Source organism: Loxodonta africana, chromosome X, assembly GCF_030014295.1.
Source record: "Loxodonta africana isolate mLoxAfr1 chromosome X, mLoxAfr1.hap2, whole genome shotgun sequence".
In the NCBI taxonomy this organism is placed as follows: Eukaryota; Metazoa; Chordata; class Mammalia; order Proboscidea; family Elephantidae; genus Loxodonta; species Loxodonta africana.
Genome location: NC_087369.1, coordinates 132,968,003 through 132,994,229, shown reverse-complemented (window position 1 = coordinate 132,994,229; position 26,227 = coordinate 132,968,003). Strand labels below are relative to the sequence as shown.

Genomic DNA, 26,227 nt, shown 5'->3' with positions numbered 1-26,227 from the left:
CTTCAAGTTTCATAAACCCTTACTCATTACCTACAATACAGCAATCCATGCCTAGAACTTGAGTCCTCTTATTAAAACTAATGCAGGGAGGGGCAAGAGCAGGGGAGCACATGACACCCTAGGAGATGGGAAAAAGGTTAAGCATAGTTTTAACTAAGCGTACATGTAGAAGAACAGTGGAAGATGAGGCTGGAAAGGTAAAGTAAGGTAAGATTTTAGAGGGCCTTGAATGTCAGGATACAAACTTTAGATAGGGTGACTAACTTTACCCAGTTTGGCCAGTACTTTCCCAGTTTTACAACTGAATGTCTTATGTCCAGGGAACCCCTTCAGTCCCAGGAAAACCAGGACGATTGGTCACCCTAAATTTAGACTTTATCCACATAGCCAATGGGAAACCACTGAAAAAAATTTGTGATTTAAGCAGTACCATAGAGGGATCAATCTAGTAGCTATGAGTAAAATGCTCCAGAGGGAGAAAAAGGCATCAGGCAAGGATATTAGTTAGGTATATAGCTCCTTATCATCATATCCCATTACGTAACATCATGGAAGTAAAGAAAGGTGTTTCTTGTTTTATGTCCCCATACCCTTCCTACCAAAGGTTAACCTAACAAACTCTTCTACCATAAGGCATCAGTAGCCTATAATGGCATAATGTTACCACTTTGCTAGATAAATTTGCATTTTAATAGATACCAGAAAAGTAAATGGTAGGTATTTCACAGATAGAAACAGTAAGGAAGAGATTTGGAGGTTGGTACTTTTGGCAACACTCAAAATAGCCCCATGCCCCTGATACAAACACCTAGGCTCTCCAGGATTACCAATGTCTTGATTGAGGGGACCAGTGCAGCCACCAGCATCAGCAGACTCTGGAAGATTCACCTACTATCCCAGGAAGACAGACTGGCTTCTTTCCAAAACACAGAATTGAGTGCTCCAGTCTTGTAAGTGAGGTGTTGTACTTCCTTTCTTGCAGGGATTTAGAAGAAAACCTGAGTTCTTGGTATATAATATGGGTTTCTAAGAACTGAAGGTGTCATTAAATACTTATTGTGGAAAGGGTGCTCTCAATCATCAGACCACTTTAGAATCTTGTTTCCACACGAAGACTTTGTGAGTCAAGTTTAACCAACAACAACACCTAAATGTAGAACTTGAGAAATTTTGACCAGTGAGACTAATGTAATAGGAGCTGTCTCAGGGCATCAATGGGTAGGCTACTTCCTTAGCGCCCACATTCAGGAATAGAAAAGAGCAGATAGGCCACTTCTGCACTCTCTGGTGCCATTCCTGTTGATACCTTGTTCAGTCTTTTAAAAGTGTGCTGTGATTCCAACTGGGCAGAAATGACAAAATACACTGTACAAATCGAAACTTTCTCAATAGATGGAGGTATTGTGGGGGATAAGCATAAGGGACCCCTGCAAAAGGGAAAAGTACCCAAAGATAAATGTGGTCATACCTAAGGTTTCAAACAGACAACTTGCCTCTTAAACCTTGAGCTAAAAAGCTGTGCTCCACAAAAAAGCATACAATATTTTTTTCTATAAAATGAGCTGCAAAGACAGCTGATACTCTAAAGCAGGAGGTTATGGGATTGCCAACATTAAAATTTATAAGATAGATAGTTTGAAGAAAGCCTGATGCTTCCCCAAGTTTCAGTAAGAATAATATCATTAGAAATGACCAATACTGCCAGAATTTGTTCAAATCTAGAGGTATGCGTATTGATGTGCTTTCAACAACAGATTTCAGTAATGATACCTTTGGTTAAAGGAAATCTGAAACATAAAAGTTGTGTTTTGTAACTGGAGCTCCCTAGCCCACTTTACATGAACATTTGTGTTAAACTAAAAAACACCTCTTGAGACACTTCAGTATTTTTAGGGTCTTTAAGATGAAATTGTAACAAGGGGTAAAGAACTCAGTGATTTTCCTTACCTTGCCAAAATGTAGTTCCATTCTTCAAAGGTATAATGGCTGACGATGCCATTATAGGTGATCACCTTCAAGGATTCTTAATTACCTTCAAGAGATGTGACATTCAAGGCCAATGGATAGTTGTATCTGTTGATACAAACAACTCCCAAAAAACTAGAGGAACTAGGAGTTATTTTCTATTTTATTAGGGACTGTCTGTTGGTTAGTTGATTATTTGGTTATTTGGTTGCTCGGTTGCTTGCGAGCTTTCTGAGAGTTATAAAGGCAGAATAAAAACAAATTTTAGATGTGGACTTGAGGGAATAGGATCTCTGAAAAAACACGAAATGTATCCAAGAGGAATCACTAAATACCTGGACTCTGTAACAAAATAGTACCGTCAATACAAAAACACAATAGTTAGCCTGGATAAAATAATAATAACTGTAAAAATCTACTTGGATCATGGTAGGTTAATAACGTTCAGAGTTACATAACCCCTCAGGAACAAAACCGTAGCCTTAAATGGAATACAATTCTTTATTTCCTGAAGGGTTTTTTTCCCCCTCATTATTATTCCTACTAGAGCCCAATTAGACTCCAAAAAAGAATTTAACTTGGTAAAAAATAAGCTCAGAAGAATGAAACAAAGGGTAATTCTAATCTATAACTTTGACATGGAGTAGAATAAAGAAGTTTTAATCACTTAGAGCACAGATATAAAACTACTGGATCATCTGTACATGTCAAATAGAACTTCAGGCATTCTCATGTAGACATCTTTCGGAGACCCCTGAAAAGTACTGATCTCATACATTTTCTGTCCCATTGTCAGATATATCATGCTATAGGTTTTGAAAACTGTATTGTTTCATTTGTTCCTTATTACCATTGAAGGTAGGCAGAAAAATTATTATAACCTTCATTTTACAAATGAGAAAGAACTATGCTGAGATTTGTTTATAATTATCTGATAAAGTCAGGAGTAGAACTTCAGACTCCTGGTACAATATTCTCAGTCCACTTTGCTACCTTCTATTGAGCTGGGATCTATAATGCCAATTTGGTAGCCTCCAAATTCACCAGGTGATTTAAAACAACCACAATTTCTTTGATTTGTGAATGAAAGTTTATTACTTAAAATCTCTTAAAACACACAACAGTAAAATGGTTTGGACCAAGGGCTAATAAGGACTACAATGGATTATCATCTACTAACTGGTAGTAATCATCACAATAAGGATGCAAGTATGTAATCACAACTGCCCACGCACTTTAGCCAATACATACAAAGATTTGTACTACCTAATCCACTGCCATCCACCAGTCTATCTCCCTTGGTTTTTACATCTTTGAGCTTGTCTCAGAATGATGAGACTATCTCCTTTATCTGTCCATGACATACAACAGCTTTGACATTGGTCTCTAGAAGATTCAGAAAGAGGCAGTTTGGATAGAGAATCAGCCCCCCTCTCCATTCTCCTGTAGGACAGATGCAGGATTCCAATCATAGGTATTAAATAAGTTGGCTGCCAAGTTAGTTTATACATCTCCCTCTAATTGGGCTTTGGGGACCATGACTTGTGTCAATTGCCAATCAGCTATTTCTATCAATATCAACATCTTACCCACCAAAAACCCACTGCCATCGAGTCAATTCCAACTCATAGTGACTCTACAGGACAGAGTAGAACTGCCCCATAGAGTTTCCAAGGAGTGCCTGGTGGATTCAAACTGCCACCTCTTGGCTAGCAGCCATAGTACTTAACCACTACACCACCAGGGTTTCCATCAACATCTTACCAACCAAACCAAATCCAGTGCCGTCGAGTCGATTCTGACTCATAGCGACCCTACAGGAGAGAGTAGAACTGCCCCATGAAGTTTCCAAGGAGCGCCTGGTGGATTCGAACTGCCACCTCTTGGGTAGCAGCCATAGTACTTAACCACTACACCACCAGGGTTTCCATCAACATCTTAGGGTTGGCCAATTTGCATATGACAAAAACAGGGCTTGGTTTATAAACCTGCTTAGAAACTAACTTCATACCATAAACCAACTTTCCACCATAAATAACTGCATAATTGTTGACAACTTATTACTTCTCTCTCTTGAAAAACCCTTTCCTACTAGCTCTTGTTCCTAAATATTTTATTTCCTAAACTTATAATCACTAGTAACTCTATTTCTAATTCTGTTCCATATAGCAAACATACTCAATACAACAATCCATTCCTTGCAGCAGAGTTACAGCTTAACAATTCCTAAACATGTCAATTATACAATCAAAGCAAACATTGCAATCTATTTTATCTAGTCCTGAGGTACCATTATAGTCCAATATTTCCAGGTGACCTAGCTAGCCAAAAGGCTTACCAGCTCCATGTATTATGAGGCTGTAGTATCTTCCTGCTTTGACATCTAAGTACCATGTTGGCCATTAGTTGTTTTACAGTAGGATCCAGGTCTTGTTTCAAAGTCTGAAGTAGTCTTACAGGTCTCTCTTGATGTATTTTGATGACCTGCTTGAGTTAGTATGGTTGCTTGTATACCCTCATTAACCCTAAGAGTTTTAACAAGCTCACACTAATCTATCGTGAAATTGTTGTAAAATCCATATTCCAAAGTTTTACTCTTCAGTATCTATGTTTGAGAAGCCGTAGGCCTGACCATTTACAGTCACACCGCTCACCAGATAGAATCTGTAGCAGACTGGTGATCTCTCCTTGGATGTTTCCTGATCTTATTCAAGTAGTTATATTTTGAATTTTATTCTAACACAAAATTACAGCCCAATTTCCTAAAGTACAAATTCCTAGTGGGGAGCATATATCTTCCCTGGCTATTTCTTTGCCTTTCATTAAAGCATAGGCTCTTTTAACTTTTATCCAGTGCCTCTGTTGTTATTCTTCTCAACTGCTAACTGTATAGATTTCCTTCTTTAACTATTATCTCTAATCTTCCTTGTAAAACTGCTCCTATTGGAATGGAGGGATAAACTGTCTTCTTGCTGTTTAATTTGGCATATTCCCTTTGCACTGCATCCCTTGTTTGCTACTTCTGACATAACTGCATATCTAGAGTCTCCTGCACTGGGTACTGTAGATGTGCAGAAGTAAGGTTCCTCAATCTGCTGTCTAGTATGGCTGTCTGGTATTATTCACAGTAGTTGGTCTGTGATATAAGTTTTATTTCTATTATCTGTGTCTTTGTTTGCCCCCCTAAGTCCCCTGTATTCTCATCTACTCTATCAGTCTTTCCACATAGCAGTCTGTCGTGGAACTTTTGCATATTAATGTTTTGGAAGCTCCGTAATTTCTTTTGTATTTTCAAAAGAGTCTGCAGTAGCTTTTTTTAATACAGTAGTCCCTTTTCATAAATTTCTTAGGTCGACATATCCTGAAATTCAGTAGCCAAACTGACTTGTTTCTCCTGCTACTGCTATAAGGTCATATAGTCTATAATCATTTCCATTTATCTTTCACCACACCACCCAATGCCAGTGAGTCAGTTCTGACTCATGACAACCCCATGTATGTCAGAGTAAAACTGTGCTTCATAGGGTTTTCAGTGGCTGATTTTTGGGAAGTAGGTAGCCAGGCTTTTCTTCTGAGGCACTTCTGGATAGACTCAAACCTCCAACCTTTCGGTTAGCAGCTGAGTGTTAACCATTTACACTAACCATTTAAAGATAGCTAATTATCTATGTATGCAAACCTCACTTAGTATTAGATTCAGCACTTGTCATGCTGGTCAACTCTGAAGTCGTATGTATAAACTGTTATTTTAATCCTTTTGACTATGTTTTAGGACTCTGAATTAATTGGTATAGTCTGGTTGGTTTCTACTATATCTTTACCTTGTTGTTGCCCATGTCATGAAATGCAAAGGCTATTTTCTAAGAAGGAGGCCCATAGTATCCATGTGCTTCTCTGAGGGGTAGCTATTCTTCCAAATGGAAGTGAGGACACTGTATGGCAGGTAGGTACTTGGTATGATTAGTGAATTTCTTGCATTTATTTGGTCCTTCTCTGTTTTGATATGAGGGTCCTTCAACTACTGCATTTTCTCCTTCTGGCACTGGTAGAATTATTGTGGCTAACCACATGTTGCTTAAATCCATTATTGCTCCCATCTCTCAACAGTAAAGATTTCTAGATCAAGGTTGCAGCAGGTCCACTGTTAATAAGCCTATCAGGTCTTCTTTTGAAATTCAGTTTTACACAAGAAAATGTACTTTATCCGCTTGTACTTGTAGAAGTGCCATAAGTGTTTGACTTTCCACTGGTGAATAGTTTTTGTAGGGATTTGCCTAGCTTTTCTAGTGCCGGTACTTCTCTCTTGTTACAATTTGGTATAATTTGTAAGTTCCATTTGGGGAACAATATTACAGAGTAGTTGTAATGTGTGTCATCATCCATGCATGCTAGAACAGTCCTGTATTGGAACATCCTGGTCCAGGCTTTTTCAAAGGTTTCTCCCAGACAACAGTCATCTGAGAATCTTCCTGAAGTTTAATTTCTGGTAAGTGTTGCATTTTCAGAACTATTTCCCTCTGCCTGTTATCACAGCCTTTGTTTGATACACTCTCACTTAAAGACCCAGTAAGGAGTTATATCTTTCCATGTAAAGTGACCCAACATTGTCCTGTTAATGTGTACGTATGCACAGTAGTACCATCCTGGGAGGTATTCCTCTTTTAATTTTTGTTCATTGTAAGACAGAAAAATTAGATCCCAAGATGTGATAAGACTTGATCAGTGCATCACTCCAGTGTTAGATGAGGAATTTTATTCCCCTAGCTATTGTTTGCTCCCGCCATGGATAACAAGGTCGGGTAAACGGAAGAAACATATTACAAAAGTCAGAGCTTTTTGAATAAACACAAGAAGAAAAGAGGCCAGTATCTGCTGGAAACACATCAAGTCTTACTTGTTCTATAAGGTACTGGTAATGAAAAAGTGCAGAACTAGAAGAAAACGAATATTGCTATATCCAGAAAAATAACAACATGTTTGAAACAGACATGATCAGTTCTCATATGCTGCCAAGGACTAACTGTATCTTATTCACTTACGTCATTGTTTATACCACGGACTATATCTTCAGATAAGTCACCTATGTCTGACATGGCTTGATCTATATCAAAGATTAGGTCTTCATCTTCTCTTGGTGTAAGTATTGAATCTAAATCTGAGAGACTGGCAAGTTCTGGCAGTGAAGCTTCCTCAGGAGGAGATGCACCCGCATCTACCTCTTCTTCTCTAGTATTTTGTTCTACACAAGGAGCTTGTTGTTCTTGCGAAATCACCTGTAAAAGCTCTTCAGCTATTCTTATTAACTGGGCTACACAATGAACAAGTCCACCAATTAGTACGGGAACTGACACTGACTCCATGACTCTATGCTTTCCTCAGTAGATAATATATTACTAAAAGTTGCAGCAAATGGGCTCTTGGTGACAAGGGATCCTGTGGGGCTGGCAATGGTTCTGTGGTTGGTTTAGACAAGAAATGAGGCTGTTAATATTATTGTGATGACCAAGTACTGAATGAGGCCAGTGGTTCTATAGCACTTTTTGATGATGCTGGTGAATCTCCCAAAAAATTTACACTAGTAGTGAACTGCTATTATAATGACCATCAGATAGATTGCCGCAGCCAAGAGAAAACAGCAAAGCAGATCTAATAACAGAAAAGAGAAATATAAAGATTAGTATCCTTAAGCCTTTATCTATCCTACAGATTTTGGTTGCAGGATACCCCTATCAGGAGTTACCCTCCTTTTATGATAGCTTAATGAGAAGCTACTATCCATATTCTTTCCTTTGAACGTCTCCTGGTCTTTATCCCTGATTACAGATTTGAGCATCTCTTTCTTGAATATCTCTATTGAGGAAGATACATTCACGTAAAACAAACCCATTCACTTAAAAAAAAATTTTTTTTATTCACTTAGGGTCTTTCAATTAGCTCTGTTTTTATTAGCACCTTCGCTTCACTGCCATTTATATCTTGATGCTACTAAATTCTTTCGATGTTTTTAATAATCCATTCATTAATGCTTCCAAACACCCTTGCCAGCTGGGGAGTATATGGTAATACAAGTCCCACACTCTCTAACTTTTGCCAAACCGTGGACAACTTTAGCTATAAAATTCATTCCTTGGCCATTTCCTATTATTGTCGGACTTCCGTATTTAGCAGCTAGTTCCTCTAAATTTGTCTAAAGCCAAGGTTGTGCTACTTTCATCTGCATATTTGGTAGGCTATGGAAATTCTCTTATTGAGTAAGTATACACTTCTGTAAGGCAATTTTTTTTTTAATTCTAAGTATTAGTCCACTATAATCTACCTACCATATTTGTCTGGTTTACTCCCACCCCTGATGAGTTTGTTGAGGTTGCAGGAAGTTTTTAGTAATCTGACATATCTCATATTGTTTACTCAGGTTATCTGTTTGATTCATAGAAAGCTTTTCTCCCCTACTTTCTCATCCACTTAGCTAGTATGTTCATGTCCCTGTGCTCTGAGTTTCCATGTGCCCATTCTGCAATCTCAAATTGAACTAACAAGGTAGCTGAGTTAGGACTTAAGAGTCCTCAAGGCTGCAGAGTCTCTATTAGTTCTGAGGGTCAGATTGTCTCCTCCCTCACTCCAATCTCAGTCAGGCTTTCCCTAGTGGAAAATTGTAGGAAGCAGCCATCACCTCACTCCTTCAGGATACTGCCAAGTTTCTAACTGCTCAGTTTCCAGCAATTCTGACCAGAGTACAACCCAGCAATGCACAGGTTTCACATCCAGCTGACCCCACCTCTTGAATCTTTATTGAATTACAGCAAGTCATCAGCCAGATGGTCTATGACTTACACATGGAGCTTGCTGTTCTCCACAGAGCCTGGTTTGACCCATTCAGTTATATATTATCTCCACTTAGCATAGGTCTTGTCAGAACCACTATTTTTTTTTGGTCCAAAATCCTACTCATACACATGGGGTTTTCTCTGATAAGAACCACAATCATGATGACCAGAAGGCAGATTTTGGTTGGAGATAACTTTCCATCTGAATTCCGGGAGAATGGGTACTAGATGGCATGATAGTTTGCTTTATTAACTCAAATTATCTCTGTTTTATGATTAGAGAAAAAGTGATCTGGGAGAAGAAAATATAGAAAGAAATCAATGAAAGGAATTTAGCATTAAAGTACAGCATGTATTAACTCATCAGAAAGGAAATACAGAAGAAACAAGCAAAAAAAACAAACCCATTGGCGTCAAGTTGACTCCAACTCACAGCAACCCCACAGGACAGAGGAGAGCTGTCCCATAGAGTTTCCAAGGAGCGGCTGGTAAATTTGAACTGACAACCTTTTGGTTGGCAGCCGAGCTCTGAACCACTGCACCACCAGGGCTCCATAGAGAAGAAAAGTGTGTGTTAAATATTGCTAGAGACTACCATCACGGTTTTAACAGGAAGCAATAACCTACTATTGTGCCCACAGCCCAGAGACACAAGAAGGTAACGCATGAGCACTCACACAAAACCTAATTAACTTCTGGCTTCTTATTTTTTTCCCTTTCACCAGTTATTTTTTGTTAGCTTGTTTTTGTTTTGTTTTTCGAAGTTTCTCCATCTCCCTATACCAAACCAAAAATAAACCCACTGCTGCCAAGTCCATTCCGACTCATAGAGATCCTAAAGGACAGAGTAGAACCGCCCCATAGGGTGTCCAAGGAGTGGCTAGTGGATTCAAACTGCTGACCTTTTGGTTAGCAGCTGAGCTCTTAATCACCTCCACCAGGGCTCCTATCTCTCTCTAAAATACCTGTTGCCTGCCGAGTCAATTCTGACTCATAGTGACCCGATAAGAAACAAAACAAAACAAAAAAAATAGGACTCTTTTATTCCCTCTCTTGGTCAATCAATATGCCTCCATTCATTCACCTACGTGTTTCATTCTGTCTCACTCTCTCTGTATCTCCATCTTTCCCTATCCCTTTCCCTTTCCACCATCTTTTCTTCCATCTCCCTCCCTAAAGTGTGCAAAATTTAGAAATTATATTCCATTCATCAAACTGATACTGTATTTATTAAGTTTTACATTACATGATCTAGATGTAAAAAGCAAAAAAGTAGAACATGTCAAATTTTGCTCTCTTTTCTATAAAGACAAATGTAGTAATAAAATCAGAAACATAACTAAGGTATGGCAGGTAGAGAGCATGCCCTGTGCACCACTTGAGGAGGGGTGCTAACAGTTTCTATTGGCCATCGCAGTTCCCATCGCCAGCTGTGAGAGATCATTCAACAATTTAAAACTGATTGCCGTAGGCGCTATTTTCCACAGATAGGCCCCTGATTACTTATTCAGCCCTTGATTTAGTTTATCTGCAGCTCAGTCACTTTTGATTGGAAAGAAAAAAAAAAGTTTCCTGACCTAGCCTTAACCTCACTGAACCTGTTGACTCTTGCGTTCTCTAATCCACAATTCCTATCTCCAAAGCATTTTGGAACCTAGAAGCATGGCTGTGGGGGGCGGGGGGGCGGGGAGGGCGGTGGTGGTGAGAAACTGCTAAGTATTGCAACATCAAGAAAGAGTATTTTTTTTAAAAGTTGCTCTAATGTCTATTCCGACTCATGACAATCCTGTGTGTTTCAGAGCAGAACTACGCTCCACAGGGCTGTGTTCTTAAGCAGTTATGGTTAACTCCCAAAGCAACCAACCTCTGACACCTGTTTGCCTAAGGTGTATTCTGGATAGTGTGCGCCTAACCCCAGCTCACTGTAAGGGCCGTTTTACTAGCTATTCCCTCTGCCTGGGTTGCTTTTCCCCCTGGAAAAAATGACTTTGCCATTCTAGTCTCAGCTTAAATACCGCCTCCTCAGATTTCTGGCCCCCAACCTGAAACAGCCCCTAAACATTCCCTTTCTCATTATGCACACATGCATTTTTTCATTATGGCACCTATAGCTACCTCATATTTTCTTGTTTATATATTTGTTTTTGTCAGTCTACCACCACCACATACACATAGCCTGAAATGTAAGTGCCACGAGAGTCAGAAATGTGGCTGATTTGTTCTCTGCTCTATATCCAGGGCTCAGACAAGTGCATGTCACACAATAGGCATCTAATAAGTGTTTTTTTAATGACTAAAGGAAGGGGAGGAAGGGAATGAGGGAGAAAGGGAGGAAAAATTTACAGCTCACTCATTCAGTAAATATTATTAAGCCTCTACCATGCATGTCAATAATAACAGGGCACACAAAGAAAAGCCAATTCATTAAAACACACAGTTAAAAAGATGAACAGGCAACTCACAGACTGAGAGCAAATATTTGCAAACCATATATCTGACAAACAACTTGTAACCAGAATATATATATATATATATATAACAAAAAGTCAAACAACCCAATTTAAAAAATTGGGCAACAGATTCACACAGACATTTCACAAAGGAAGAAAAATTAATAGCCAATGAGCACATGAAAACATACTCGACATCATTATTCATCAAGAAATGCAAACTAACATCACAATGAGACACTACAACACTCTCTCCAGATTGGCTAAAATTAAAGACTTTCAACACCAAATATTGACAGAGATAGAGATTAAACAGAAATCTCATACACTGTTGTTGGGAGTGTAAAACAGTACAATCGCTTCAGAAAAATGTCTGGGAGTTTCTTATAAAACTAGGCATACACCTATCTATGGCCCAGCAATTTCACTCCTAGGTATTAACCCAAGAGAAATGTAAGTGCATGTTCACAGAACGACTTTTGCAAAATGGTTATAGTAGCTTTATGCATTATAGCCAAAAAACTGGAAAAAGCCCAGGTGTCCATCAACAGAATAGAGACAAACTGTGGTATATTCATACAATACTATTCAGCAGTAAAAAGAAATGAACTAATGATAAAGGCAACAACATGGATGAATATCAAAAACTGTGTACTTAATGAAAGCAGCTAGACACGAAAGAATACATACTGTATGATTCCATTCATAGAAAATTTTAGAAAATGCAAACTAATCTATGGTGGGAAAAAATCAGAATAGGGTTGTATTTAGGTAACTGGGGACTGATTGGGAAGGGGCATATAAGAACTTTATAGGGTGATGGTAACAGTCATATTTTGGATGGGGTTTTGGGTTACACACCAACCCAAAACCAAACCCACTGCTGTCGAATCGATTCCGACTCATAGCGACCGTACAGGACAGAGCAGAACTGCCACACAGAGTTTCCAAGGAGTGCCTGGCGGATTCAAACTGCCGACCTTTTGGTTAGCAGCCATAGCACTTAACCACTATGTCACCAGGGTTTCCCTGGGTTACACAGGGGTATGCATTTGTCAAAACTCACAGAATAGTACTTTTAAGATCTGTGCATTTTAGCTGTATGTAAATTTTACACCTCCCAAAATATAAGCAAAGCACAATCCCCAGCTTCAAGAAGCATATATCAGATGGGATTACATGCCAATAATTATTTGAGTGAAAGCTGACATTATTAAGGTTCTATTATGTGTCAAGCACTGTGTAAGCCACTTTTCTTATATTAGTACATTTAATCCTCACAATTACCCCCACGAAGTTATAGATGGCAAAACTGAGATTCATAGATATTAAGTACTTGCCCATAGTCATACGGCAAGTAAGATGCAGAGCTGGGATTTAAACCCAGGTCTGCCTTCTAAAGCCCTATGCTAGGGAACAGGAATTCAGGTACCTACAGGAGCAAATTTTCCTTTGTTGGGCCTGAGCTAACATAGCATTCTCCTAAGCAAGAACGGAACTGAGAATGGTAACTTCATTTGCCATCCCTAGAAACTGGCTGACTCCCAAGTTGATTGTTTTTTCCTAAGGCAAAGGGATGGAGAGAGCCTAGGGGAGCCTCACCATCCAAGACTAGGATCAGGGAGATTTGGTCCTTTGTCTGCCCTTCCACTGAGCTACTGAATTGGCCCAAACACTCATAAACTACTCACCTGTGATAGACCTGAGATGGCTGAAAGAGCCAAGGGTCTTTGTATTAAACTATTTTCTGGACTTCCCGCTTTCAAACAGGATGTAGTAGATCATGACAGGAACGCTCCCGCCACAACTAAAAAACAATAATTACAAAAAAAAAGGTAAATTGCAAAATCGATCTGTTTAAAGATATCCACGAGCTGCGAGGAAAGGAAGGACAAGATGAACTAAAATTTGAAAGAAGGAAAAGTCCTTACTAAGTGAGCTAACAATCCCTGGTCTTTCCCTACCTTGCGGCATTTGTTAATTCTGGATACAAGTGGAGATTTGGGCTTGGCCCCAGGCTGAGGGACCCTACTAAGAGAAACCAAAGTCAGCAGAACTTTGGTGGTTGCCCGAGGCTAACAAAATAGACTAAAAACTTGTTAGAAGCCCGGAAGGTAGCCGTGGCTCTTACCAGACGCGAGCCGAGGGTTAGGTAGGCGGTGCGGTGGGAAAGCGAGCTCTTCCACAATCTCGTGATACTTCGGAGACGCGGTAACAACAGAGGGAAGGGGAGTTCGCAAATCGTCTACTGGTTTATCCGTCCAAACATTTCTTAGATTTTGAAGTTGGGGGCCGGGGAAAGCTTAATAAGCTCAAAATCACCCCCAAAGGGCACTTGTGACGGAATAATTCTAAAATGTATAAGGATAAGTAAAGGGTTTAAAACCAAAACCCAGAGCAGCTGCGTGGAGTCGATTCTGTCTCCTGGTGACTCCATGTTTTTTCAGAGTAGAACTGTGCCCCATGGGGTTTTAATGGCTGTAACCTTTCAGGAGCAGTTTGCCAGACCTTTCTTCCAGGTGCAGAGGTGCCTCTGAGTAGATTCTAATGCAAACCTTTCATTTAGTAGCCAATCGCTTAACCATTTGCGCCACCCAGGGATCCCCAATTTGTATACACATTATATATCCTGGTGGTGAAGTGGTTAAGAGCTCAGGTTGCCAACCAAACGGCAGGCAGTTCCAATCCACCAGCAGCTCCTTGGAAACCCTATGGGGCAGTTCTACTCTATCCTATAAAACAAACCAAAATCAAACCCGTTGCGGTCAATTCTGACTCATGGCGACCCTATAAGACAGAGCAGAACTGCTCCATAGAGTTTCCAAGGAGCGCCTGGTGGATTTGAACGCCAGCCTTTTGGTTAGCAGCCGTAGCACTTAACCAGTACACCACCAGTTTCCAATAGGGTGGCTCTTAAACGTGATGATAGACAATAACAACATATTTTAAAACTACTACAAACCAATCAGGAGCCCTGGTGGAGCAATAATTAAGTGCTCACTCACTGCTAACAGAAAAGGTTGTTAGTTCTAACCCACCCAGCTGCTCAGTGGAAGAAAGACCTGGCGATCTTCTTTCATAAAGAATACAGTCAAGAAAACCCTATGGGGCAGTTCTCTGTCACATGGGGGCCCTATGAGTTAGAATCAACTCAGCAGCACACAACAACAACACAAATCAATAAGAAAAAGATAAACAACATGTTTTTAAAAAAGGAAAAAAAAAGAAACCGACACTTCACAGAAGATAATATCCAAATGATCTATGAGCATATGAATAGATGTTTAATATTATTATTCATCAGGAAAATGCAAATTAAAACCACAATGAGAGTTTATGGTAATGGCAAAATCTCATTAAGGGTAGATTACACAGCCAATTACTGTATTTGCTGTCAATAAGTCATACACCTATAAAAAGGTGAATTGGGAGAAGTTATGTGACAGATATATTTACAACAATGAGAAAAAAAAGAGTAGATGCTGAGGCTGCCACGTATAACCAAACACATCACAGGATTGGGTTCCTAGGTTTGGAGGTTTAGGGACATGATTTCAAGGGACATCCCAGTTAATTGGCCTAATAATGTGTTTAGTGCTTCTCTTCTACCTCCTACTTGTGCCTGGGGTCTTAAAAACTTGTAAGCGGCAATCCAAGGCACAAGAATTGGTTTCTATTCACCTGGAGCAACAGAAGAAGAAGAATCAGGAACAGGAGGAGGAAATGGATGTGTGGCTAACTGCCTTCATAAACAACTGCCTCATTTACCATGAGACCAGAAGAACTGAATGGTGCCTGGCTACCATTACTGAACATTTTGATCAAATATTCCATAGATGAACCCTGGTCAAAAGGGGGGAAATGTAGGACAGAAATTGAAATCCTCGTGGACTCCAAACTTTCTGGAGCCATGGAGGCAGAATGAACCTCTGAAACTATTGTCCTGAAATAGTCTTTAAACCTTAAACCAAAAATATCCCCTGAAGTCTTCTTAAGACCTAACAGTAGTTTAGCTTAACTAGTAAAGAATGTCTGCCTTGAGCACTGTGCTCTTTCAAGATCTGTCTATATGGGATCAAATTGATAACAGCAGCTCCAGAGATAGGAAACTTAAGGGGCAGCAAGCTTATGTTAATAGGAAAAGGAAGGTGCAAATGGTTGCACAACTAAAAGAATGAAATCAGTGTCACTGAATTGTACATGTAGAAGTTGTTGAGTTGGTATACGTTCTGCTGTGTATATTCTCAACAACAACAATAAAAATAAAATATTATTTTTAAAAAGAAAAAAATACAATGAGATATACAACACCCCCACAAGAATGGCTAAAGTAGAAAGACTGACTACAGTAAGCATTAGCAAGAATGTGAACCAACTGGATCTCTCATACGTTGCTGGTGAAGTGTCAACTGGTATAAATACCTTAGAAAACTCTTTGGCAGAATCTACTAAAGCTAAGTGTACATCTATGGCATGACCCTGCAATTCTACTCCTACATATATACCAAAATAAAAGAATGTAAATTGCACCAAAAGTCATGTACACGAATGTTGAAAGAAACCAGATGCATAAAAGTACCTATATCATTCTATTTGGGTGAAATTCAGGAACCTGGAAAACAAATCTATGGAATAGAAGGGAGCACTATAGTTACCTCTGGTGGGAGCTTACTGACAGGGATGGGATATGAGGAAGACTTCTGGGGTGCTGAAAATGTTCTATATTTTTATGTGGTTACATATATATTTTTAAAAACCATTGAGCACTGTACCCTTAAGATTTGTGCACCTCAATTTATGGATGGCATACATTAAAAAAAATTAGTTCTGTGTTTCCTTCTTATAAAACTAGTGACGGTAGCAAGGCAGTGCTCAGAGTCTTGCCAGGCAGGGGTAGATTAACCAGTATGCAAGGTACACATGGGCTTACTTGTGTTTACTTACTAATTTGTAGTGCACAATTTCACGTGTGTTTCACCACCGAACTTTTGCTTCGCATTCTATTGCTTTAACCACTGTGCTCAGGGTTGTATTCTTTCACCATACCTATTCAATCTGCATGTTGAGCAAATAATCCGAGAAGCTGGACTATATAAAGAAGAATGGGGCATCAGGATTGGAGGAAGACTCATTAACAACCTGTGTTATGCAAATGACACAACCTTGCTTGCTGAAAGTGAAAAGGACTTGAAGCACTTACTAATGAAGATCAAAGACCACAGCCGTCAGTATGGATTACACCTCAACGTAAAGCAAACAAAAATCCTCACAACTGGACCAATGAGCAACATCATGATAAACGGAGAAAAGACTGAAGTTGTCAAGGATTTCATTTTACTTGGATCCACAATCAACATCCATGGAAGCAGCAGTCAAGAAATCAAAAGACACATTGCATTGGGTCAATCTGCTGCCAAGGACCTCTTTAAAGTGTGGAAGAGCAAAGATGTCACCTTGAAGACTAAGGTGTGCCTGACCCAAGCCATGGTATTTTCAATCACATTATATGCATGTGAAAGCTGAACAATGAATAAGGAAGACTGAAGAAGAATTGACGCCTCTGAATTGTGGTGTTGGCGAAAAATATTGACTATACCATGGACTGCCAAAAGAACGAACACATCTGTCTTAGAAGTACAACCAGCATGCTCCTTAGAAGCAAGGATGGTGAGAGTGCATCTTACATACTTTGGACATGTTGTCAGGAGGGATCAGTCCCTGGAGAAGGACATCATGCTTGGCAGAGTACAGGGTCAGCAGAAAAGAGGAAGACCCTCAACGAGGTGGATTGACACAGTGGCTACAATAGGCTCAAGCATAATAATGATTGTAAGGATGGCCCAGGACCGGGCAGTGTTTCGTTCTGTTGTGCACAGGGTCGCTATGAGTTGGAACCGACTCGACGGCATCTAACAACAACAACAACAAGCTAGATAAAATACAGCACACGCAAATAAATTTAAGTTTCAGCTAGACAATGAATATTTTTTATTGTAAGAATGTCCCGAATATTGTATGGGACATACTTATACTAAAACATTATTTCTCATTTGGCTGGAATTTGGGGAGTCCTGTATAACAAGCATAACAATGATTGTAAGGATGGCTCAGGACCGGGCAGTGCTTCGTTTTAGGGTCACTATGAGTCGGAACTGACTCGACGGCACCTAACAACAACAACACAACCACTGTGCTACCAGAGTTACTTAAGTGTCTAACAGTAGAATGGAAAAGGAGCAAAGAAATTCAAGTCCTCTGGGTCTATGTTTACAGTTAATAAGCTTCTGTGCATTGTTATTGTTGTGGTTAGGTGCCATCGAGTCAGTTCCGACTCATAGCGACTCCAGATGCAACGAAACACTGCCTGGTCCTGCGCCATCCTCACAATTGTTGCTATGCTTCAGCCCGTTGTTGCTGCCACTGTGTCAGTCCATCTGCTTGAGGCTCTTCCTCTTTTTCACTAACCATCTACTTTACCAAGCATAATAGATATCCTTCTCCAGGCACTGGGCCCACCAAAGTACCTGAGACAAAGTCTCACCATCCTCTCTTCTAAGGAGTGTTCTGGCTGCACTTCGTCCAAGAGAGATTTGTTCGTTCTTCTGGCTTTTTTTTTTTTTCTGGCAGTCCACAGTATATTCAATATTCTTCATGAATACCATAAATCAAATGCATCAATTCTTATTCGGTTTTCCTTATTCATTATCCAGCTTTCACATGCATACGAGGTGATTGAAAACACCATGGCTTGGGTCAGGCACACCTTAGCCTTCAAGGCGACATTTTTGCCTTTCAACACTTTTTTTTTTTTATTAACTTTTTTTGAGCTTCAAGTGAACGTTTACAAATCAAGTCAGTCTGTCACATATAAGTTTATATACATCTTACTCCATACTCCCACTTGCTCTCCCCCTAATGAGTCAGCCCTTCCAGTCTCTCCTTTCGTGACAATTTTGCCAGCTTCCAGCTCTCTCTATCCTCCCATCCCCCCTCCAGACAGGAGATGCCAACACAGTCTCAAGTGTCCACCTGATATAATTAGCTCACTCTTCATCAGCATCTCTCTCCTACCCACTGTCCAGTCCCTTTCATGTCTGATGAGTTGTCTTCGGGGATGGTTCCTGTCCTGTGCCAACAGAAGGTTTGGGGACCATGACCGCCGGGATTCCTCCAGTCTCAGTCAGACCATTAAGTATGGTCTTTTTATGAGAATTTGGGGTCTGCATCCCACTGATCTCCTGCTCCCTCAGGGGTTCTCTATTGTGCTCCCTGTCAGGGCAGTCATCGATTGTGGCCGGGCACCAACTAGTTCTTCTGGTCTCAGGATGATGTAGGTCTCTGGTTCATGTGGCCGTTTCTGTCTCTTGGGCTCTTAGTTGTCGTGTGACCTTGGTGTTCTTCATTCTCCTTTGCTCCAGGTGGGTTGAGACCACTTGATGCATCTCAGATGGCCGCTTGTTAGCATTTAAGACCCCAGACGCCACATTTCAAAGTGGGATGCAAAATGTTTTCATAATAGAGTTATTTTGCCAATTGACTTAGAAGTCCCCTTAAACCATGTTCCCCAAACCCCCGCCCTTGCTCCGCTGACCTTTGAAGCATTCATTTTATCCCAGAAACTTCTTTGCTTTTGGTCCAGTCCAAATGAGCTGACCTTCCATGTATTGAGTGTTGTCCTTCCCTTCACCTAAAGCAGTTCTTATCTACTAATTAATCAGTAAAAAACCATCTCCCTCCCTCCCCCTCTCGTAACCACAGAAGTATGTGTTCTTCTCAGTTTATACTATTTCTCAAGATCTTATAATAGTGGTCTTATACAAATATTTGTCCTTTTGCCTCTGACTGATTTCGCTCAGCATAATGCCTTCCAGGTTCCTCCATGTTATGAAATGTTTCACAGATTCGTCACTGTTCTTTATCGATGTGTAGTATTCCATTGTGTAAATACACCACAATTTATTTACCCATTCATCCGTTGATGGACACCTTGGTTGCTTCCAGCTTTTTGCTATTGTAAACAGTGCTGCAATAAACATGGGTGTGCATATATGTGTTTGTGTGAAGGCGCTTGTTTCTGTAGGGTATATTCCGAGGAGTGGGCTTTCTGGGTTGTATGGTAGTTCTATTTCTTACTGTTTAAGATAACGCCAGATAGATTTCCAAAGTGGTTGTACCATTTTACATTCCCACCAGCAGTGTATAAGAGTTCCAATCTCTCCGAAGCCTCTCCAACATTTATTATTTTGTGTTTTTTGGATTAATGCCAGCCTCGTAGGAGTGAGATGGAATCTCATCGTAGTTTTAATTTGCATTTCTCTAATGGCTAATGATCGAGAGCATTTTCTCATGTATCTCTTAGCTGCCTGAATATCTTCTTTAGTGAAGTGTGTGTTCATATCCTTTGCCCACTTCTTGATTGGATTGTTTGACTTTTTGTGGTTGAGTTTTGACAGAATCATATAGATTTTAGAGATCAGGCACTGGTCGGAGATGTCATAGCTGAAAATTCTTTCCCAGTCTGTAGGTGGTCTTTTTACTCTTTTGGTGAAGTCTTTAGATGAGCATAGGTGTTTGATTTTTATTTTGGTAATGTTTTGTATTCTGTTTATGCCTTGTATTAGGGCTCCTAAGGTTGTCCCTATTTTTTCTTCCATGATCTTTATCGTTTTAGTCTTTATGTTTAGGTCTTTGATCCACTTGGAATTAGTTTTTGTGCTTGGCGTGAGGTATGGGTCCTGTTTCATTTTTTTTTGCAAATGGATATCCAGTTATGCCAGCACCATTTGTTAAAAAGACTATCGTTTCCCCAATTAACTGAAACTGGGCCTTTGTCAAATATCAGCTGCTCGTATGTGGATGGATTTATATCTGGGTTCTCAATTCTATTCCACTGGTCTATGTGCCTGTTGTTGTACCAGTACCAGGCTGTTTTGACTACTGTAGCTGTATAATAGGTTCTGAAATCAGGTAGAGTGAGGCCTCCCACTTTCTTCTTCTTTTTCAGTAATGCTTTGCTTATCCGGGGCTTCTTTCCCTTCCATATGAAGTTGGTGATTTGTTTCTCTATCACCTTAAAAAATGACATTGGAATTTGGATCGGAAATGCACTGTATGTGTAGATGGCTTTTGGTAGAATAGACATTTTTACTATGTTAAGTCTTCCTATCCATGAGCAAGGTATGTTTTTCCACTTAAGTAGGTCCTCTTTAATTTCTTGTAGTAGAGCTTTGTAGTTTTCTTTGTATAGGTCTTTTACATCTTTGGTAAGATTTATTCCTAAGTATTTTATCTTCTTGGGGGCTACTGTGAATGGTATGGATTTGGTTATTTCCTCTTCAATGTTCTTTTTGTTGATGTAGAGGAATCCAAGTGATTTTTTATGTTTATCTTATAACCTGAGACTCTGCCAAACTCTTCTATTAGTTTCAGTAGTTTTCTGGAGGATTCCTTAGGGTTTTCTGTGTATAAGATCATGTCATCTGCAAATAGAGATAATTTTACTTCCTCCTTGACAATCCGGATGCCCTTTATTTCTTTGTCTCACCTAATAGCTCTGGCTAGGACTTCTAGCACAATGTTGAATAAGAGCGGTGATAAAGGGCATCCTTGTCTGGTTCCCGTTCTCAAGGGAAATGCTTTCAGGTTCTCTCCATTTAGAGTGATATTGGCTGTTGGCTTTGCATAGATGCCCTTTATTATGTTGAGGAATTTTCCTTCAATTCCTATTTTGGTGAGAGTTTTTATCATAAATGGGTGTTGGACTTTGTCAAATGCCTTTTCTGCATCAATTGATAAGATCATGCGGTTTTTGTCTTTTGTTTTATTTATGTGGTGGATTACATTAATGGTTTTCTGATATTAAACCAGCCTTGCATACCTGGTATAAATCCCACTTGGTCGTGGTGAATTATTTTTTTTGATATGTTGTTGAATTCTATTGGCTAGAATTTTGTTGAGGATTTTTGCATCTATGTTCATGAGGGATATAGGTCTGTAATTTTCTTTTTTTGTGATGTCTTTACCTGGTTTTGGTATCAGGGAGATGGTGGCTTCATAGAATGAGTTGGGTAGTATTCCGTCATTTTCTATGCTTTGAAATGCCTTTAGTAGTAGTGGTGTTAACTCTTCTCTGAAAGTTTGGTAGAACTCTGCAGTGAAGCCGTCTGGGCCAGGGCTTTTTTTTGTTGGGAGTTTTTTGATTACCGTTTCAATCTCTTTTTTTGTTATGGGTCTATTTAGTTGTTCTACTTCTGAATGTGTTAGTTTAGGTAGGTAGTGGTTTTCTAGGAATTCATCCATTTCTTCTAGGTTTGCAAATTTGTTAGAGTACAATTTTTCGTAATAATCTGATATGATTCTTTTAATTTCAGTTGGGTCTGTTGTGATGTGGCCCTTCTCGTTTCTTATTCAGGTTATTTGTTTCCTTTCCTGTATTTCCTTAGTCAGTCTAGCCAATGGTTTATCAATTTTGTTAATTTTTTCAAAGAACCAGCTTTTAGCTTTGTTAATTCTTTCAATTGTTTTTCTGTTCTCTAATTCGTTTAGTTCAGCTCTAATTTTTATTATTTGTTTTCTTCGGGTGCCTGATGGATTCTTTTGTTGCTCACTTTCTATTTGTTCAAGTTGTAGGGACAGTTCTCTGATTTTGGCTCTTTCTTCTTTTTGTATGTGTGCATTTATCGATATAAATTGGCCTCTGAGCACTGCTTTTGCTGTGTCCCAGAGGTTTTGATAGGAAGTATTTTCATTCTTGTTGCATTCTATGAATTTCCTTATTCCCTCCTTAATGTCTTCTATAATCCAGTCTTTTTTCAGGAGGGTATTGTTCAGTTTCCAAGTATTTGATTTCTTTTCCCTAGTTTTTCTGTTATTGATTTCTAGTTTTATTGCCTTGTGGTCTGAGAAGATGCTTTATAATATTTCGATGTTTTGGATTCTGCAAAGGTTTGTTTTATGACCTAATATGTGGTCTATTCTAGAGAATGTTCCATGTGTGCTAGAAAAAAAGTATACTTTGTAGCAGTTGGGTGGAGAGTTCTGTATAAGTCAATGAGGTCAAGTTGGTTGATTGTTTTAAGTAGGTCTTCCGTGTCTCTATTGAGCTTCTTACTAGATGTCCTGTCCTTCTCCGAAAGTGGTGTGTTGAAGTCTCCTAATATAATTGTGGAGGTGTCTATCTCACTTTTCAGTTCTGTTAAAATTTGATTTATGTATCTTGCAGCCCTGTCATTGGGTGCATAAATATTTAATATGGTTATGTCTTCCTGATCAATTGTCCCTTTTATCATTATGTAGTGTCCTTCTTTATCCTTTGTGGTGGATTTAAGTCTAAAGTCTATTTTGTCAGAAATTAATATTGCTACTCCTCTTCTTTTTTGCCTATTGTTTGCTTGATATATTTTTTTCCATCCTTTGAGTTTTAGTTTGTTTTTGTCTCTAAGTCTAAGGTGTGTCTCTTTCAGGCAGCATATAGACGGATCGTGTTTCTTTATCCAGTCTGAGACTCTCTGTCTCTTTATTGGTGCATTTAGTCCATTTACATTCAGTGTAATTATAAATAAGTGTTTAGTGTTGTCATTTTGATGCCTTTTTATGTGTGTTGTTGACAATTTCATTTTTCCACATACTTTTTTGTGCTGAGACGTTTTTCTTAGTAAATTGTGAGATCCTCATTTTCGTAGTGTTTGACTTTATGTTTGTTGAGTCGTTACGTTTTTCTTGGCTTCTATCTTGAGTTATGGAGTTGTTATATCTCTTTGTGGTCACCTTAATATTTACCCCTATTTTTCTAAGTAAAAACCTGACTTGTGTTGTTCTATATCGCCTTGTATCACTCTCCATATGGCAGTTCTATGCCTCCTGTATTCAGTCCCTCTTTTTGATTATTGTGATCTTTTACATATTGACTTCAATGATTCCCTGTTATGAGCACTTTTTTTAATTAATCTTAATTTGTTTTTGTGATTTCCCTATTTGAGTTGATATCAGGATTTTCTGTTTTGTGACCCTGTGTTGTGCTTGTATCTGATATTATTGGTTTTCTGACCAAGCAATATCCTTTAGTATTTCTTGTAGCTTTGGTTTGGTTTTTGCAAATTGTCTAAACTTGTGTTTATCTGTAAATATCTTAATTTCGCCTTCATATTTCAGAGAGAGTTTTGCTGGATATATGATCCTTGGCTGGCAGTTTTCTTCCTTCAGTGCTCTGTATATGTCGTCCCATTGCCTTCTTGCCTGCATGGTTTCTGCTGAGTAGTCCGAACTTATTCTTATTGATTCTCCCTTGAAGGAGACCTTTCTTTTCTCCCTGGCTGCTTTTAAAATTTTCTCTTATCTTTGGTTTTGGCAAGTTTGATGATAATATGTCTTGGTGTTTTTCTTTTTGGATCAATCTTAAATGGGGTTCGATGAGCATCTTGGATAGATATCCTTTTGTCTTTCATGACGTCAGGGAAGTTTTCTGTCAGCAGATCTTCAACTGTTTTCTCTGTGTTTTCTGTCCTCCCTCCCTGTTCTGGGACTCCAATCACCCACAAGTTATCCTTCTTGATAGAGTCCCACATGATTCTTAGGGTTTCTTCATTTTTTTTTTATTCTTTTATCTGATTTTTTTTCAGCTATGTTGGTGTTGATTCCCTGGTCCTCCAGATGTCCCAGTCTGCATTCTAATTGCTCAAGTCTGCTCCTCTGACTTCCTATTGCGTTGTCTAATTCTGTAATTTTATTGTTAATCTTTTGGATTTCTACATGCTGTCTCTCTATGGATTCTTGCAACTTATTAATTTTTCCACTATGTTCTTCAATAATCTTTTTGAGTTCTTCAACTGTTTAATCAGTGTGTTCCTTGACTTTTTCTGCAGTTTGCCTTATTTCGTTTCTGATGTCTTGAAGCATTCTGTAAATTAGTTTTTTATATTCTGTATCTGATAATTCCAGGATTGTATCTTCATTTGGGAAAGATTTTGATTCTTTTGTTTGGGGGGTTGTAGAAGCTGTCATGGTCTGCTTCTTTATGTGGTTTGATATCGACTGCTCTCTCCGAGCCATCACTGGGAAACTTGTTTTTCCAGAAAATCCGCTAAAAAAAAATACAGTCAGATCCCTATCAGAGCTGCCTTTGGATTATAACCGCCACCTTGTTCCTTATAAGGATGGAAGTCCGAGATTTGGATCATATATGCTTAGCTGTAGCTGGTTTTGTGTTTTTAGTCCAATTAGGGATGGATTTTTGGTCCCTGGGTTTTTTGTGGTTCCTTCTCTCAGGCCGGAAGAATGGGTTAGGAAAAGACCAAAAAAAAAAGGGGGGTAAGCAAAGCCGCCGTGGAGCCAGAGCCGTTCTCCCTCTGGCTCAGGAAATTCCAATGTTAATGAAGCCGCCTGGGAAAGGTGGGGGAGGGTTCAGAGAGATAGGAGAGTAGCACCTCGGAATATAGCCAAAGTTGCTTATCTTGCTTGGAATGACTATTTTATCTGAGATTCCCGAGGGGCGTGTCGCCTACGTGTGCTGGCTGTGTGGAGATTGCCCCCGGGGGTCTGGCCCACTGAAGCCGCGGTCAGATCCTCCGCTGCCACTCCAAAGCCCAGTGTCAAGGTTCCCCGGCTGGGACGCTGCACTCCCGGCCCCAAAACCGGTCACTGCCTCCCGGGGACTTCTCCCACCAGCCACGTCGCCACGCCGCCCACGCGGACCGGCTGGGCCCCCTCCCGGGTTCAGTTCAGGGGGGTAGGGCTGCGCCCCTTGTTTGCGCCATCACAAGATTTTTGAGTTCAGCTCCCCTGGGCCCAGAAGCCCGGCGCCAAGGTTACCTGACTGGTACGCTGGCTCCAGGCTCCGAAAACAATCGCTGCTTCCCCGTATTAGTTCATTCTCCGTCTCTAAATCTGTGTTTGTTGTTCAGGGTTCGTAGATTGTTATGTATGTGATTGATTCACTTGTTTTTCTGAGTCTTTGTTGCAAGAGGGATCCGAGGTAGCGTCTACCTAGTCTGCCATCTTGGCCCCACCCTCTCAACACTTTTAAAGAGGTCTTTTGCAGCAGATTTGCCCAGTGCAATGCGTCTTTTGCTTTCTTGACTGCTGCTTCCATGGGTGTTGATTGTGGATCCAAGTAAAATGAAATTCTTGACAACTTCAGTCTTTTCTCCAGTTATCACGATGCTGCTTATTGGTCCAGTTGTGAGGATTTTTGTTTTCTTTATGTTGAGGTGTAATCTACTGGGAAGGTAAATGAGTTCATATCCAAGGGGAACAGAAGCAGTTACATGGGGAAGAATAAAATGTGCCTTTGGTGAGTATAGGTGTCAGTTTCCTGTTTACAAACATGAAATATTTTCATAGTGTTCTCTTCTCTAGTACTGCAGTACCATTTGGAGACATGCATTCGATATAGATTTTTTTAAAACACCCTCAGACACATATTACTTCTCATTGTCCTTCCCACCCCTGAGGAAAACATCAATAGGACCTTGTCTCAAAAGGGCAAACTTTATAATTTAGACATAGCAGGAGCTCTCTGGGGGTGACACTGAACAAAGCAACAGGATTTACCCTTTAAATTCTTTAAAAAATAAAAGCTACAAACCTATGCCTTCAAAAAACTGCATGCAATAAGGCATTTGCATGTTATAGGATATGACATTTAAAATTCCTATCAACCATCTTTAATTTATCATGAGAGAAAGGAAAGAACTGTGGTGCTGAGGAGCTCAACATGACCCCTTCTTGAAAATATATGAAAAATTCAAAACAAAAAATTTAACAAGGGGGAGTAGGAAATGTCCTTATGGTCCATTTAAACCAAATTCAAATGAATTTATTTCCTCCTTCTCTTCCAAATACACTCACTGCTGCAGAGAAAAAACCACAGACTCTCGAATACCTTTCAGAAAAACAACTTCGTCACTGAAGAAAACAGCCACTTTTGAAAATACAGTTTTCGATTATTTTCTTAGACAAGTAGTTTCCTCAAGACATTGTTCAAAGATGAGG

General features: G+C 39.6%; 2 protein-coding genes across 2 annotated transcripts in view; one reads left to right on the top strand and one right to left on the bottom strand.

The window, feature by feature from the left end:
* Nucleotides 1-26,227, top strand: part of TRPC5 (transient receptor potential cation channel subfamily C member 5) — a 163,146-nt gene that overhangs the window by 32,018 nt on the left and 104,901 nt on the right. The gene's annotated exons all lie outside the window — the stretch shown is intronic.
* Nucleotides 6,829-7,397, bottom strand: TRPC5OS (TRPC5 opposite strand). Its single transcript, XM_023553902.2, has one exon. It carries the CDS (start codon nucleotides 7,323-7,325, stop codon nucleotides 6,993-6,995), a length of 333 nt encoding a protein of 110 aa, XP_023409670.1. The 5' UTR covers nucleotides 7,326-7,397; the 3' UTR covers nucleotides 6,829-6,992.